The 15464-nt window shown below is 39.6% G+C and overlaps 1 protein-coding gene across 2 annotated transcripts in view; it reads left to right on the forward strand.

The window, feature by feature from the left end:
- The window catches only part of usp14 (ubiquitin specific peptidase 14 (tRNA-guanine transglycosylase)), a 58988-nt gene that overhangs the window by 20390 nt on the left and 23134 nt on the right, over window positions 1–15464 (forward strand). For both annotated transcript variants that reach the window (XM_072570411.1, XM_072570410.1), the window contains exons 5-8: window positions 58–161; window positions 3334–3392; window positions 10119–10249; window positions 14731–14805. In XM_072570411.1, the coding sequence (XP_072426512.1) occupies window positions 58–161; window positions 3334–3392; window positions 10119–10249; window positions 14731–14805 (369 nt within the window). The remainder of the gene's footprint in view (window positions 1–57; window positions 162–3333; window positions 3393–10118; window positions 10250–14730; window positions 14806–15464) is intronic.

Here is a 15464-nt window from a genome sequence, read left to right on the forward strand (position 1 = left end):
ATTGTTTTAATAAAGGCCCAATTTTTCTTTACAGCTATTATGTTTTTTTGTTGGTAGATGGACCTTCCTTGTGGGCTTACCAATCTTGGAAACACTTGCTACATGAATGCCACAGTTCAATGTCTACGATCAGTGCCTGAACTCAGGGACACTCTTAAAAGGTAGGTGACAGAAGACTTCAGCAGGATTTAGAATATTTAGAGCTTTACATTTGTGTAGTAACTTTTCTCTTCAATTTTTAAAAATTGTTTAATATCATCAAAATCAACAAAATTTAAATTGGACTAATGTTGCTTCTCTTATTTATACATCGTTTCAAGTCAGGTCTATTTCAAAACACAGATTTGTCTAGGAAATTAATGAATAAAAGGACACAATTGTAATAATTAAACATGTCAGTTGTTGATAAATAAGAGTAAGTACGCATTACTGTTGATTATATAAGAGGCTAGATGGCTTTACACAGAAAGAGTCACTTGACCAACATGGTGTTACAGGCTAATATGATTTAGGATGCTTTTCTCAGTTACGAGATGTTCTGAGGTCCAGAGGAAGACATAAATATTCCTACTGAAGTCACAGTGTAAGCATTAATGTATTTTGTGTACTGGGTTTTTAAAGAGTCATGTGATACAATTTATATTTATAGAATCCATACAGTGTGGAAGCAAGTCATCGAGTCCACACCAACCCTCCGAATATCATCCCATCATATTCACTTATCCCTGTAACTCTGCATTTCTCATAGCTAACTCACCTAGCCTACACATCTCTACACACTGGGCAATTTTGCATGGCCAATCCACCTAACCTGCACGTTTTTGGACTGTGGGAAGAAACTGGCGCACCTGGAGGAAACCCATACAGAAGTAGAGAATGCAGAAACTCCATGCGCACAGTTGCCTGAAGCTGGAATCGAACCCAAGTCCCTGGCGCTGAGGCAGCAGTGCTAACCAATGAGCCACTGTGCCACCCTATTCTTGCATTAACTAGCCTAATAACCTGAGAGTAAAAATGCTGAACCTTACAATTATGATTAAAATTTTGTTCTGCTATGTTTTGCACATTTAGAACATTTAAAATAGTCATTTCAAGTAAGATAAGTGGCTAACTAGATTGCAGAGAAGTTACATAGAACAGTACAGCACAATATAGGCCCTTCAGCCCTCGATGTGTCGACTTTTTATCCTATTCTAAACTTACCTACATACCCTTCATTTTACAATCATCTGAGAGTCATTGAAATGTCCTTTATATGTGACTCTACCACCATCACTGGCGGTGCATTTTACGCGCCCACCACTCTGTAAAGAACTGACCTCTGACACCTCTTCTAAACCTTCCTCCAGTCACCTTAAGATTAGGCCCCCTTGTTATAGCCATTTCTGCCCTGGGAACAAGTCTCTGACTATTCACTCTATCTATGCCTCTCCTCATCTTGTACACCTCTATCAAGTCACCTCTCCTCCTTCGCTCCAGTGAGAAAAGCCCTAGTTCTGTCAACTTTTCTTCATAAGACATGCCCTCCAGTCCAGACAGCATCCTGGTAAATTTCCTTTGCACCCTCTCTAAAGCTTCCACATCCTTTCCATAATGAAGCAACCAGAACTGAACACAATAGTACAAGTGTGATCTAACCAGGGCACTATACAGCTGCAGCATAGCCTTGCGGCTCTTAAACTCAATTCCCCTGTTCATGAAAGCCAAGACACCTTCTTAACAACCCAATCAACTTGGGTGGCAACTTTTGATGATCCCAAGATCCTACTGTTCCTCCACACTGCCAAGAATCCTGTCCTATATTCTGAATTCAAATTCAACCTTCCAAAATAAATCACTTCACGTTTTTCAAGGTTGGACTCCATCAGCAAACTTATGAACCCACCCTTCCACTTCGTCATCCAAGTCACTTATAAGAATCACAAAGAGCAGATGTCTAGAACAGTGGAATGTCACTGGTCACTGAGCTCCAGGCTGAATATTTTCCATCTACTACCACCCTCTTTTCTATGGGCCAGCTAATTCTGTATCTAGACGGCTAAAGTTCCCTGTATCCCATGTCTGCTTACTTTCTGAATGAGCCTGTGATAGGAAACCTTATCAAGTACCTTGCTAAAATCAATGAATGCATCATCCACTGCTCTACTTTTATCAATGTGTTTTGTCACATCCTTAAAGAATTCAATAATTGTGAGACATGACATCCCTCACAAAGCCATGCTGACTGTCTCTAACCAAGCTAAGGTTTTCCAAGTAATCATAAATCTTGTCTCTCCGAATCCTCTCCAATAATTTGCTCTTCACAGACTGATCTGTAATTCCCAGGATTATCCCTATGTCCTTTCTTGAACAAGGGAATAACACTTACCACCCTCCAATCATCTGGCACTACTCCAGTGGACAGTGAGGACACAAAGATCATCACCAAAGGCGCGACAATCACTTCCCTCACTTCCTGTAGTAACCTTGGGTATATCCTGTCTGACCCAGGGGACTTATCTATCATTATGTTTTTTTAAAATTTTCAGCGCATCTTTTTTCTTAACATAAACCTGTTCTAGCATATCAGCCAGTTTCACACTATCCTCACAAATGTCAAGGTCCCTCTCAGTAGTGAATACTGAAGCAAAGTATTCATTAAGGACCTCCCCTACCTCCACCGACTCCAGGTACAAGTTCCCACCACTATGCCCGATTGGCTCTACCCTCACTCTGGCCTTCCTTTTTTTCCTTCTGTTAGTGTAGAATGCCCTTAGATTTTCTTTCATCTCTACCCACGAAAGCTTTTTCAGGTCCCCCTTTAGCTTTTTTAAGTCCATTCTTCAGTTCTTTCCTGGCTACCTTGTAACCCTCTAGAGCCCTGTCTGATTTTTGCATCCTCAACCATAAGCTTCCTTCTTCCAATTGACTAAATGTTCCACATCCCTTGTCACCCAAGGTCCCTTCACTCTACCATCCCCAAAATTGTTGCTTTGTTCTTCACTGCTCCCAATCGTGCAGTCACCCATGAAAGACAAAATATGTTTCATTGAGATGTAACGTAATTATTTTGTAAGTACCCAAATGCCACTGCAGTACTTTCATAAAAGGAGAAGCAAACTTCAAAAGGCTGCCATCGAATGTAATCAAGACATTAGCCATCTGCATTAATGGAATTTACATACATGCATAAAATATGATGTGTCAAACATTGGTAGTGGAGAGTCTGTGAATTTTTCAGAATGCAATGAAACAATTCTCGCTGCATGCTAACAATTATCTCCAACTACCATCCTGGCTCATCTTTAATCAATTTACTGAAAATATTCCTTTATTTTCTCATTTTTTTTCTAGATATAAAGGCGCCTTGAGAACTTCAGTAGCTATGACTCCACCACAATATATCACAGCAGGTGAGTAGTTCTGTCTTAATACTTTGTCCAAGAAAAAAATCAGTTTAATTCCTGCAACTTATTTTGACCTGTTTTTCCCCTTCCATGTGAAAGCAAGAGAAAGTTACATCTCTCTATCTACCCACCAAATGACCACAGTGCATGGTGTAACATCTCATTTGGTTTTGGTCAGTGGAGGTGGCACTAAGAATCCACTTTGGTCTTGGGAGAGAAAGAGCAAACTTTTGGCTGTTTTCTAATAACTCTTGCTAGAAAATATATATACTGGGGATATCATTGTTGGGTTTGGCAGTAATATCTTCTTTTGTTGAATCATCTGCTAGTATTTATAATTTTAAATTAAGTTGAATAACAACTTGGTGGCTATAGGGACCCATTCTCTGGAAACCTTATAAAGGTCAAATCCTGTGCTTTTATTGAATTACTGGGAGTCTGTGGAACCTACAGTACAAGTTGAATAATAATCATACAGCACAGAAATAACTCTTCAGTCCAAGCTGAATATAATCCCAAACTAAACTAGTCCCACCTGCCTGTTCCTGGCCCATATCCCTCCAAACCTTTGCAATTCATGTAGTTCTCCAAATAAGTTTAGTATATTCCCTCAGATCCTACTAGGAAGGCAAAGGTGACTGTCAAGAAAATTATCCTGTATTATTGACAGTGATCTGATTCTCACGAGAGGTTCTGAATATTTTTCATTTCAATGGGAGAGATATTTCCTTTAGTCTTCTAATCCAGGAGGTAAGCTAATAAAGACATTATGGGGCACTGAAAGAAATTGATTTTTATAGTGGGGAGGGTGATGGAATAGCCAGTAGAAAGAAACTGAGACTGTACATGAGGAATATCGTGGGTGATTTCTTATTGATGTCACTGGATTTTGGGCTCATAGAATTTGATAGGAAGAAGGGGAGTTAGTTAAAAAGAGATGACTTGGAAATTAAATAAATCTGATAATATTTTCAAAAATTTGAATAAAAAGAATCAGGTTAAATTTTTTTTAACTCCACTTCCTTCATAGAATTTCACCATATAGGTCTTGAATTTTGACTCAGAAATTGAATCAGAAGCAATATATCCATGTATTATTTCTTAAAAGACCAAATGCTAATGAAGACATCAAGGCCACCTCAAATACCAGGAATGAGGAATTGATAATAGCCCATCAGCTGGTAGTTCCATCTGAGTATTGTTTTTAAAAGAAAAATTCAGAGTGCTTACAAAAGCCCAATGGCAGGTCGCTTGGGAATTAGGAAAACAGAAGCTAAAATATTAAAATGTTTCTTTTGGCCAAGATTATATTAATGTGTGGTGAAATATTTCCAGACTGGCCATACATTAGATTAGGTTCCCTACAGTGTGGAAACAGGCCCTTCAGCCCAACAAGTTCACACTGACCTTCCGAAGAGTAACCCACCCAGACCATTTCCCTCTGGCTAATGCACTTAACACTATTGGCAATTTAGCACGGCCCATCTACCTAATCTGCACATCTTTGGACTGTGGGAGGAAACCAGAGCACCCGGGGGAAACCCATGCAGGCACTGGGAGAATGTGCAAACTCTGCACAGACAGTTGCCCCAGGCTGGAATCGAACCCGGATCCCTGGCGCTGTGAGGGTGCAGTGCTAACCACTGAGCCACCGTGCTGTTCCCCCCCCCCCCGCCCCCCCCATGTCAGGTAATGGGGAAACGCCAACCATCGATCAAACCTGTGCCTTTAATTCTGTTACCAGATTTTGAAGAAATGTTCAGTGGGTCTTAATAGATTGTGTAGGAGCTCTACATAAAAAGCAGTGTCTTTTCACAATTATGGATGTGTTGACGAGATATCCTGAAACCGTGCCTTTGGGGAGATATGCCAAAAACAGTATTAGAGAGTTCAATATTTTCTTGCAAAGTACAGATTACCTAAAGGGATACATTTCATCAAAGTTCAAATTTGATCTAACAACCATTTAAAGATAAAATTAATAGTTTGAAAAAAAAGCCATTCTTTTTTTCAGTTTATCATCTACAATCTTGGAGTTTTGGAAAGATGGCATCAAATTTTAAAGGTCATCATTAAGCTTATTGTCAGGAATGTCTTAATGATTGGATAAAGGAACCCTCTGATACTGTTTGCCATTAGGGATACCCAGAAGAGTCCACAAGTTTCAACCCTTTTGAACTGATGTGCAAACATGAGGTGAGAGGGCCTCTTCATTGATTAAAGAAAAAAAATTAGAACCCAAAGATCAGCGTGACATTTCCAAGAGAAATTAACCAAAGCTTGAGTGAAAAGCATTTGAAAAATTCTCATCAAACAGTGAAAGATAGAACTGATAAACAAGCCAAAGCTCATAGTTTTGTCATAGAGATGTGCAGCACAGAACCAGATCCTTTGGTCCAACTTGTCCATGCTAACAGATATCCCAACCCAATCTAGTCCCATTTGGCAGCACTTGCCCCATATCCCTCTAAACCCTTCCTATTTGTATACCCATGCAGATGCCTTTTAAATGTTGTAATTGTACCAGCCTCCACCACTTCCCCAGGCAGCTCATTCCATACATGCGCCACCCTCTATGTAAAAGTGTTGCCTATTAAGTCCCTTTTATATCTTTCCCCTTTCACTCTAAACCTATACCCTCTAGTTCTGGACTCACCCACCCCAGGGAAAAGACTATCTATTTATCCTATCCATGTTCCTCCTGATTTTATAAGCCTCTATGAGGTCACCCCAGGAAAAATGCTCCAGGGAAAACAGCCCCAGCCTGTTCAGCCTCTCCCTATAGCTCAAACCTTCCAACCATGGCAACATCCTTGTAAATCTTTTCTGAACCCTTTCAAGTTTCACAACATTCTTCCGATAGGAAGGAGATCAGAGTTGCATGCAATATTCCAAAAGTGGCCTAACCAGTATCCCGTACAGCCACAACATGACCTCCCAACTCCTGTACTCAATACTCTGACTGACAAAGGAAAGCAAACCAAATGCCTTCTTGACTATCCTATCTACCTGCGACTCTACTTTCAAGGAACTATGAACCTGCACTCCAAGGTCTCTTTGTTCAGCAACACTCCCTAGGACCTTACCATTAAGTGTATAAGTCATGTTCTGATTTGCTTCTCCAAAATGCAGCACCTCACATTTATTAAAATTAAACTCCATCTGCCACTCCTCAGTCCATTCGCCCATCTGACCCAAGATCCCGTTGTAATCTGAGAGAACCTTTTTCGCTGTCCACTACACCTCCAATTTTGATGTCATCTGCAAACTTAGGAACCATACCTTCTCTGTTCATATCCAAATCATTTATATAAATGACGAAAAGTAGTGGACCCAGCACCGATCCTTGTAGCACTCCACTAGTCACATGCCTCCAGTCTGAAAAACAACCCTCCACTACCATCCCCTGTCTTATACCTTTGAGCCAGTTCTGTATCCAAATGGCTAGTTCTCCCTGTATTCCATGAGGTCTAACCTTGCTAATCAGTCTCCCATGGAGAACCTTGTCAAACGCTTTACTGAAGTCCATATCGATCATGTCCACTGTTTTGCCCTCATCAATCCTCTTTTTATTAATTCTTCAAAAAGCTCAATCAAGTTCGTGAGACGTATTTCCCATGCGCAAAGCCATGTTGACTATCCCTAATCAGTCCTTGCCTTTCCAAATACGTATAAATCCTGTCCGTCAGGATTCCCTCTAATAACTTGCCCACCATGTCAGGCACACTGGTCTCTAGTTCCCTGGCTTGTCCTTACCACTTTTCTTAAATAATGGTACCACCAGTCTTCTGGCACCTCACCTGTGACTATTGATGAGACACTTCGTTGTTGGCTATGAGGTGTTATTATTGTTATCAGTTTTGGGAGAACCATTAAAAGCTAGGCTCACTGGACCATATCAAATCAAAGAAATTCTGAGCTGACAGGAAGGAAAAAATACATGTGTTATATACAGCATATTTAAAGTGGTGAATGAAATAGGGAATTAAATATTTTTAAAGATCAGAATTATTTGAGAATGAATCAGAAATTGAAAATTTACAAGTTGACCTCGGAGTAATCAGATTGGATAATATAGAGATGCTTAAAGATTTTCTGGAGGACAAATCATTCTGATAGTATAATATTCAATGAAAAGTATATTACAGGCTCATTAGTTGATTTGTGTGAATAGGCTGGGACGAAATGTCTTTACCAAAGATGATCCTAATGGAGGTGATGCATTATTCATAAATCAATAGCTTTACTGATTCAACCTAGAGATATTAGCTCAAGTGAGGAAAAAGATCAAATTTATAAGAGACAATCATTGATTATTGAATGAGTCATAGTTGTTGGAGCTCACCTTTTGTGATGGTGCTGAAACCAGATGGGTTACAAAGACTAAGCATAAATTCAATGCAGTAGTAAAGGTGGATTTGAATCCAATTCCATTATTGGAAATTTGCATTGAGGATTAGATTGCATGTTATTTTTTGGAAAAACATTCTTTTAAAAGGGATATTGACAAACTCAGTTTAGATTAGATTAGATTAGATCACTTACCGTGTGGAAACAGGCCCTTCGGCCCAACAAGTCCACACTGCCCCGCCGAAGCGTAACCCACCCATACCCCTACATCTACCCCTTATCTAACACTACGGGCAATTTAGCATGGCCAATTCACCTGACCTGCACATCTTTGGAGTGTGGGAGGAAACCGGAGCACCCGGAGGAAACCCACGCAGACACGGGGAGAACGTGCAAACTCCACACAGTCAGTCGCCTGAGGCGGGAATTGAACCCGGGTCTCTGGCGCTGTGAGGCAGCAGTGCTAACCACTGCGCCACCGTGCCGCCCAAAAGTTGTCTAATAGAGCTGAAGAAATATCAGATTTTGTAAGGTTAGGAAGGATTTTATTAATGTAATGATATGCATTGGAATGAAAAATGCATAAGTAACTCTTCACAGGTTAACCAAGGAAGTAATTGAAAGTTACGCAAGTAGTTGTGTTGTTTGCGTCCATTTGGTTCTGTTCAGCCAAACCTATGAAGAATACTTAGACCACTTGAAAGAACTGTTAGATCGATTGCAAGCAGCTGATTTGGTCATAAATTTGGCTAAAAGTGCATCTGCCAAATTTGGATCAAACTGTGACAAGGTCAGGTTGTAGCCAGAGAAGCAATTTTCACTTTTTCTGAGACAAAACGTGAAATACATTTAGTTCAAAAAGAATTGGGTTTCAGTTTAATTCTAGCAGAAGAATGTTTTAAGTTCAGAGAATAGTTTCATCCTAGCAGAAGGGCAAATTTATTTGAGGTTTCCAAGCTGTGTTAATTTGCACAAAAATGATCAAATTGTCATTAACTGAAATGAGACTTAGGCCATCAGATATTAAAGATCAGGTTATGGGAACTGGACATAAGTCTTAAAACTATTTTATTAGTCCAAGAAGAAAACTGGAAGCAGTTAAGAAAGAAATGCGAGTTAAGATATGTGAGATGTTTTTCTGGGATTGAATGTTTGCGAAGGATATTGCTGGAAAAAAGGTTGAATCTATGTTTTTGTTGTTTGTGTGTTAACACCTTACTTGTATACATATAACTTTTTTTTTGTTTGGGAATAAACATGTTCTGTGTTAAAAGAATATTGGCAACCTCGTGAAAATATTCGATGACTAACTGCCATGGTAACCAAGTGCAAAAATGAAACTTGTGATCTATCACAAAAACAGGAAATGCTGGAGAATTGTAGCAGGTTTGTCAGAACCTGTTGAAAGAGAAAAATGTTAATATTTCGAGTTTGATAAGATTCCTCTTCAGAACTGACTTCTGAGCTGACATTTTCAAGCATACAGTATTTTGCTTTTATGATGATCTATCAAGACCGGTTTCATTTTGGGATCTGACTTGTTCCATATTATCGTCACCTTGGCTTAACACCTATGTCATGGTTCAGTTATGTTTTTCATCAAGATTTACAAAAAGAGCTGTGTCTGTCTAAACATAATGGCTGTTAACTTTAAGTACAGTGTTGAACTGTCACTGTATAATTGCAGGCTGTAAATTATTGGCTGTCCGTCCCATCACAAAACTGTTCCAACCCTTCTGGGTATTGCTTAGCATTATTGTATCTACCTGGTTATCTTATTTCAGCTGATAAGATTTCTTTCCCTTTAATTTAAGGTTGCTTGTAAACTGGGCCTGTTCCCCACCACTCTGATTTTAAAACTATTCAGCAATTGTAATTTACATTTTCTTATTTTTGGAAGTACAATACAACTTTGTACTGCCATTTAAGAATTCTCAGCTTTACCACCCTGAAGGGTAATCTTGATTATGTCCCAGCTTTGTTGTTGCAAAGAATAGGCTTCACCAGCATCAGCAGGTCTTCAACTTTAACACCTGTTGTTTAAAATCTCCCAATTCTTGTTTCCTACTCAATTCTAATTTTCAAAACAGCTCCTTGCCTGAAAGTCCCTAGCCTTGTTCAGAATCAATTCCTTCTTTCATTTTCCCAACAAAGTTTTATTTCATTGAACTGATCCAGGTGCATTCCTTAAATATGTTTCAGTAACATAACCCTTGGTTATGTTGTTTTTACATTTTATTCGCATCTGTTTCTAAACTCCAGTCTTACATACTTTTTCCCCATTGCTTCAACCATATCCTTCAATTTATCAAGGACAATATGATGGGAGAACCATAATGGTAATAAAAAGAATAAGTTGTATTATTTGTGCATTTATTGCAGCTTTTCGAGACTTGTTTGATTCAATGGATAAAACATCCTCTAGCATTCCACCTATAATTCTCCTTCAGTTTCTTCACATGGCTTTCCCACAATTTGCAGAAAAGGGGGATCAAGGACAATATCTTCAACAGGTTAGTTACTTAAAAGCATTTCTAGATGTTTTCCTTAATAAGAGTAGGATATAATTTTGACAAAACCTTGACAAAATAACTAAATTCTGATGGGATTTTTTTTTATTCACCTGGTTTGGAATGATAGCTGCCTTCGTTTCTCCCCCCCTAATTGAGATGTATCATGATCCCTCTGGTCAATGCTATTTAAAAATAGCATGGCAGTCTAAATAAGTAGATCTTTACTCAGTTATCATGTTTTGTGGTGGAAGTAAGGGTCAAAAAGGCAGCACCCAAGGGGCAGGAGAGTCGCAGGAATGTGGAGGAGGAAGGAGACAGAGATAAATGTTGGGGGGGTGAGGGCTGGGGTGAAGATAGGTGGGACAGTGATAGGAGCATGCAGGTAAGGAGTAATTGTGATAGGTCGGTGGGGAGGGTGGAGTGGATAGGTGGGAAGGAAGATGGGGAGGTCAAGGGCGTGGTGCGAATTGGAGAGTTGGATCTGTGATGAGGTGCGAGGAGGGGAGAATTTGAAAGTGGTGAAGTCATTGTTGATGCTGTGCAGTTATAGGGTCCTGAGGCGGAATTGAGGCATTTTTCCTCCAGTTGATTTGGCAGTGGAAGAAACCCGGGATTTGCATGACTTTGGGGGAGTTGAAGTGGTTGGCTACACGGACCTAGCAACAATGATAGATCATTTATTTTCTTGACCAGGTTTCATCGTTCAGATGTAAGTTTGCTCGCTGAGCTGGAAGGTTTGTTTTCAGATGTTTTGTCACTATACTAGGTAACATCATCAATGAGCCTCCGGATGAAGCACTGGTGGCAAGGCCCACTTTCTATTTGTATTTTGGTTTCCTTGTGTGGGTGACATCATTTCCTGTTATTTTTCTCAGGGGTGATAAATGGGATCCAAGTCAATGTGTTTTTTGATAGAGTTCCGGTTGGAATGCCGTGCTTCTCGGAATTCTCGTGCTTGTCTGTTTGGCTTCTCCTAGGATTAGGAATTATCATGGCTAGTCTACACATTAATGTCTTGTTTCTGTATTCCTTAATATCTCTACATAACAATCTATCAATTTCAGGCTTCAAATTTATGATTGATCCAGGCTCACCAAGTATTTGGGGATAAATCCATATTTCCACTACATTGCGTATATTAAAAATAATTGCTTTCTGACATTACTTGTAAATTCCTGAGCTTCAATTTTATTATTATGTTATTTCCTTAATACTGGAAATAGTTTCTGCCTGCCTATCCTATTGATTCCTTTTAATTATGCTACAAACTTCAGTTGCATTGCCCCTTAATCATCTATCTTCAAATGAATGCAAGGCCAGTCTTTGCAATATGTACTCTCAATTTAACCCTTTTAGCTCCAGCATCATTCTGATGAATGCACTTCGCTCCCTCAAGGCCAGAACTTAACAGAGTAATCTAAATGGGGTTTAACCAGGCTTTGATCAGGGGTCAACATTTCATTACCCTTTATTACCCTTGGTGGGCGGCACGGTGGCACAGTGGTTAGCACTGCTGCCTCACAGTGCCGGAGACCCGGGTTCATTTCCCGCCTCAGGCGACTGACTGTGTGGAGTTTGCACGTTCTCCCCGTGTCTGCGTGGGTTTCCTCCAGGTGCTCCGGTTTCCTCCCACAGTCCAAAGATGTGCAGGTCAGGTGAATTGGCCATGCTAAATTGCCCGTAGTGCTAGGTAAGGGGTAAATGTAGGGGTATGGGTGGGTTGCGCTTCGGCGGGGTGGTGTGGACTTGTTGGGCCGAAGGGCCTGTTTCCACACTGTAATGTAATTAATCTAATCTAAAAAAAATTATTTTGAATCCAACTTCTAGTGATTTCTGCATTTCTATCTGTAATTTTCTTTGCTTGTTCAGAGCTACTAGTTAACACTCCATTTTAGCAAATAACTACTTAATCTTTCTCAGACCAATAGTGCTTGACCTCCTATGCCCTGCAAAGAGCACCATTTGCCACAATTTTGCTCACACGTTTCATGCTTCACTATGCCTTTTAAACTTTCTGCTCCCATTTACGCTATTAACTGTGCCAATTAACTTGATGCCAGCAACAATGTTGGATAAACGACTGTCTGCTGCTTTTTCCAAGTCACTTATGGATGCAGTGAAATTAAATTAGAACCACTAATCACATCTTGCCAATTAGAACACATGGCCATTGTCATTACTATCTGTTCCCTAATCCAACTTCAATCCCAACCACGTCAATAAGATGCCTTCAGTTTCACACTTTGTGATTTTTGTCAATCTTATGTGCAACTTTATTGAATGCCTTCTGGAAGTCCATACAAATAGAAATGCCCTTATCTGCAATGCTTGTTACCACCTCAAACATTTCAGCTAGGTTTGTTGACATGACTGTTCCTTTGCACACCCGAATCGGATTTCTGTGATTAATTCCTACTTGTTCCAGTGCTGAGTCACCTTATACCTCACAAATTCTAGTAACATCCCTACAATTGATGCTCAATTAGCAGGCCAATAATTTCCTTTTTTATACATGCTAGCCATCTTGAATAGTAGTAAAGTACAGAGTTATTAACAGAATCTGCATGCCAACTAACAGAAGCAGCATACAATAGATGAGCTTAGTGATCGTACAACCAACAGATCAGATCTGAGTGCTACAGTCCTATAAAGTTCAATCGTGACTAGTTGTGGACAATTAAAAATGTAATGGAAGGTGGAGGCTCCACAAATATGGAGTGGTTGATCCATCCTGGTCTCTTCAGGTCAGTATCATAACAGATGCCAATATTCAACCAATTTGATATCCAGAAGCACCTACAGACACTGGATACTGCAAAGTCTGAGCCCTGACAACATTCAGAAATAACACTAAAGACTTGTACTCTAGAACCAGCTATGTCACTGTCTATGCAGTGCAGCTACAACACTAGCATTTATCTGACAATGTGGGAGATTGTCCAAGTCTGTCCTATACACAGAAAACAGGACAGATTAAATGGGTTATTTACTGTCCTATCAGCCTGCTCTCAATCATCAGAAAAATAATGGAAAGGATTATCACAGTGCTATTGAAGTGGTATTTGCAATAGATTAGTCTGATCTCTGCTCAGCTTGAGTTTTGTCTAGGTTTCTGGTTCCTGACCTCATTATAGCCTTGGTCCAAACATGTATAAAAATGCTGAAATCCAGAGATGAGGAGAAAGTGACTGTCCTTGATGTCATCGCAGCATTTGACTGAGTATTGCAACATTTTTTTCATGGAAATTTGTGGAAGCTCTTTGCTGATAAGCATCTGGCAGACAAAAAAAACGTTTGTGGTTAATGCTAAGTGTCATCACTGGTACAGTCCTTCAAGATAATGTCCTCAATCCATCTTTAGCTGCTTCATCAGTGCACCTCCCTCCATTTATACGGTCAGATGTTTGCTGATTGCATAATGTTCAGCACAATTTCCAATTCCTCAGCTGCTGACGCAGTTTGAGTTCTTATTAAGCAAGATCTGGGCAATGTCTGGGCTTGGACTGGTAAACAGTGAGTAAACTTTGTGCCACACAAGTGCCAGGTAATGACAATCTCCAACAAGAGAGAATCTTAACCATACCCCCATGGTATTACCATTGCTGAATCCCCCACAATCAACACCTTGGGGGTTACCATAGACCAGAAACTGAACTGGACCATCAGTATAACTGCTGTAACTGCAAATGCAGTTCAGAAGCTAGAAATTCGGTGGTGAGAGCTTTCCACTGGTCCACCATCTGAAGCACAAGTGAGGAGTGTGATGGAATTCTGTCCACTTGCCAGGATGTATGCAGCTCCACTGTTCAAGCTTGACAAGTGGTCTGTTTTATTGGTACCCCATCCACCACTGACCTTTTTTTTCATCTACAAGATACACTATAGTGATGCACACAGCTCCTGTCACAGTACCTTGAAACCCGTGACCTCTGGAAGGACCTATGCCCAAGGACTGCAGTGGTTAAAGAAGGCAATTTCCCACCACCAATTAGATGGGCAATACCTGCTGAACTATGATGCCTGTATCCCATGAACAAATAAAGACACTCCATGCAGTTAGTAACAGCAATGAAGATACTCTAGTTTTCAATACTGCAAATTATGAATCCTTTAGTTTCATACAACTTTCTGGTTCTTGGGGCTCAAAGGATCAAAGGGAATGCAGAGGAAGTGGGAACAGGATAATGAGATGGATGGTTAGCCGTGACCATACTAAGTGGTGAGCACCCATGAAGGGTTGAATGGCCAACTCCTAGTTCTATTTTCTATGTTTCAATAAGATTCTATAGTTCTAAAAAAATGAATTAATTTTTTTTTCTTTAATAACATGAGTCTGGTTGATCTATCAGTTTTTTTTTCCAGAGGAATTAAAGGGACAAAATAAATTAAGTTGGTAAAAATGCAATCTAAAGTTTAAGTGTCTGTCAGAAGCTTGTGATGATTTTGAAATATGTAATAGTCTATTTGTTCCCCCTTTTCAGGATGCTAATGAGTGTTGGATACAGATAATGAGAGTGCTACAGCAGAAACTTGACCCTATAGAATCACCAGTGGAGGTAAAGATGCAGCTAATGTAAATGCTTTTATTCTGTTTGGATAATTTTTCTCTTGTCTGTGCATGGTGGCTAACAAAGTTAACTTGTTTCATAACTAGTTCCTAAGAAGTTTGCATTAAACATAAATACAATTTTATCTCATTAATGCACTTCTAGTTTTTTTTGTCCCATCTTTTCTTAAGCCATTGGGACTCCTCCTGAGGGATTGTTTCAATAGATGCACTCTGAATCTTCACATTAGTGACCATAAATAGTGCAGTGAATTTGATTCTAAGTGACTAATTGATCATGAAGAATATCGCAGTGAATGCAACCTTTTAGCTTATGTTAACTCCTATTTCCAAACATAGATAATGTTCAGAAGTAACAAGTCTAGCTTATTTCTACACGTTCCCCTTTTATATAGGTGCACTGGGCCAATTGTAGCTTCATTATTACCGTAAATAACATTGTACCAGCTACTTGTTGTTTTAAACACCCTGTGCCATTGACAGTCTGTGACAGTTATACTTGATTGCTCGATTTTAATTGGAACTTGAATTCTTTCAATTGATTTGGCATTGTTCATAGAATTAAATTCTATGTATAAATAAATAGGAGGAGTAAAGACGCAACATACTCCTTAGAAAATAAGAATCTAAATTGGATGGCTTTCTATT

This window comes from Chiloscyllium punctatum, chromosome 5 (genome assembly GCF_047496795.1).
Source record: "Chiloscyllium punctatum isolate Juve2018m chromosome 5, sChiPun1.3, whole genome shotgun sequence".
Taxonomy (NCBI): Eukaryota; Metazoa; Chordata; class Chondrichthyes; order Orectolobiformes; family Hemiscylliidae; genus Chiloscyllium; species Chiloscyllium punctatum.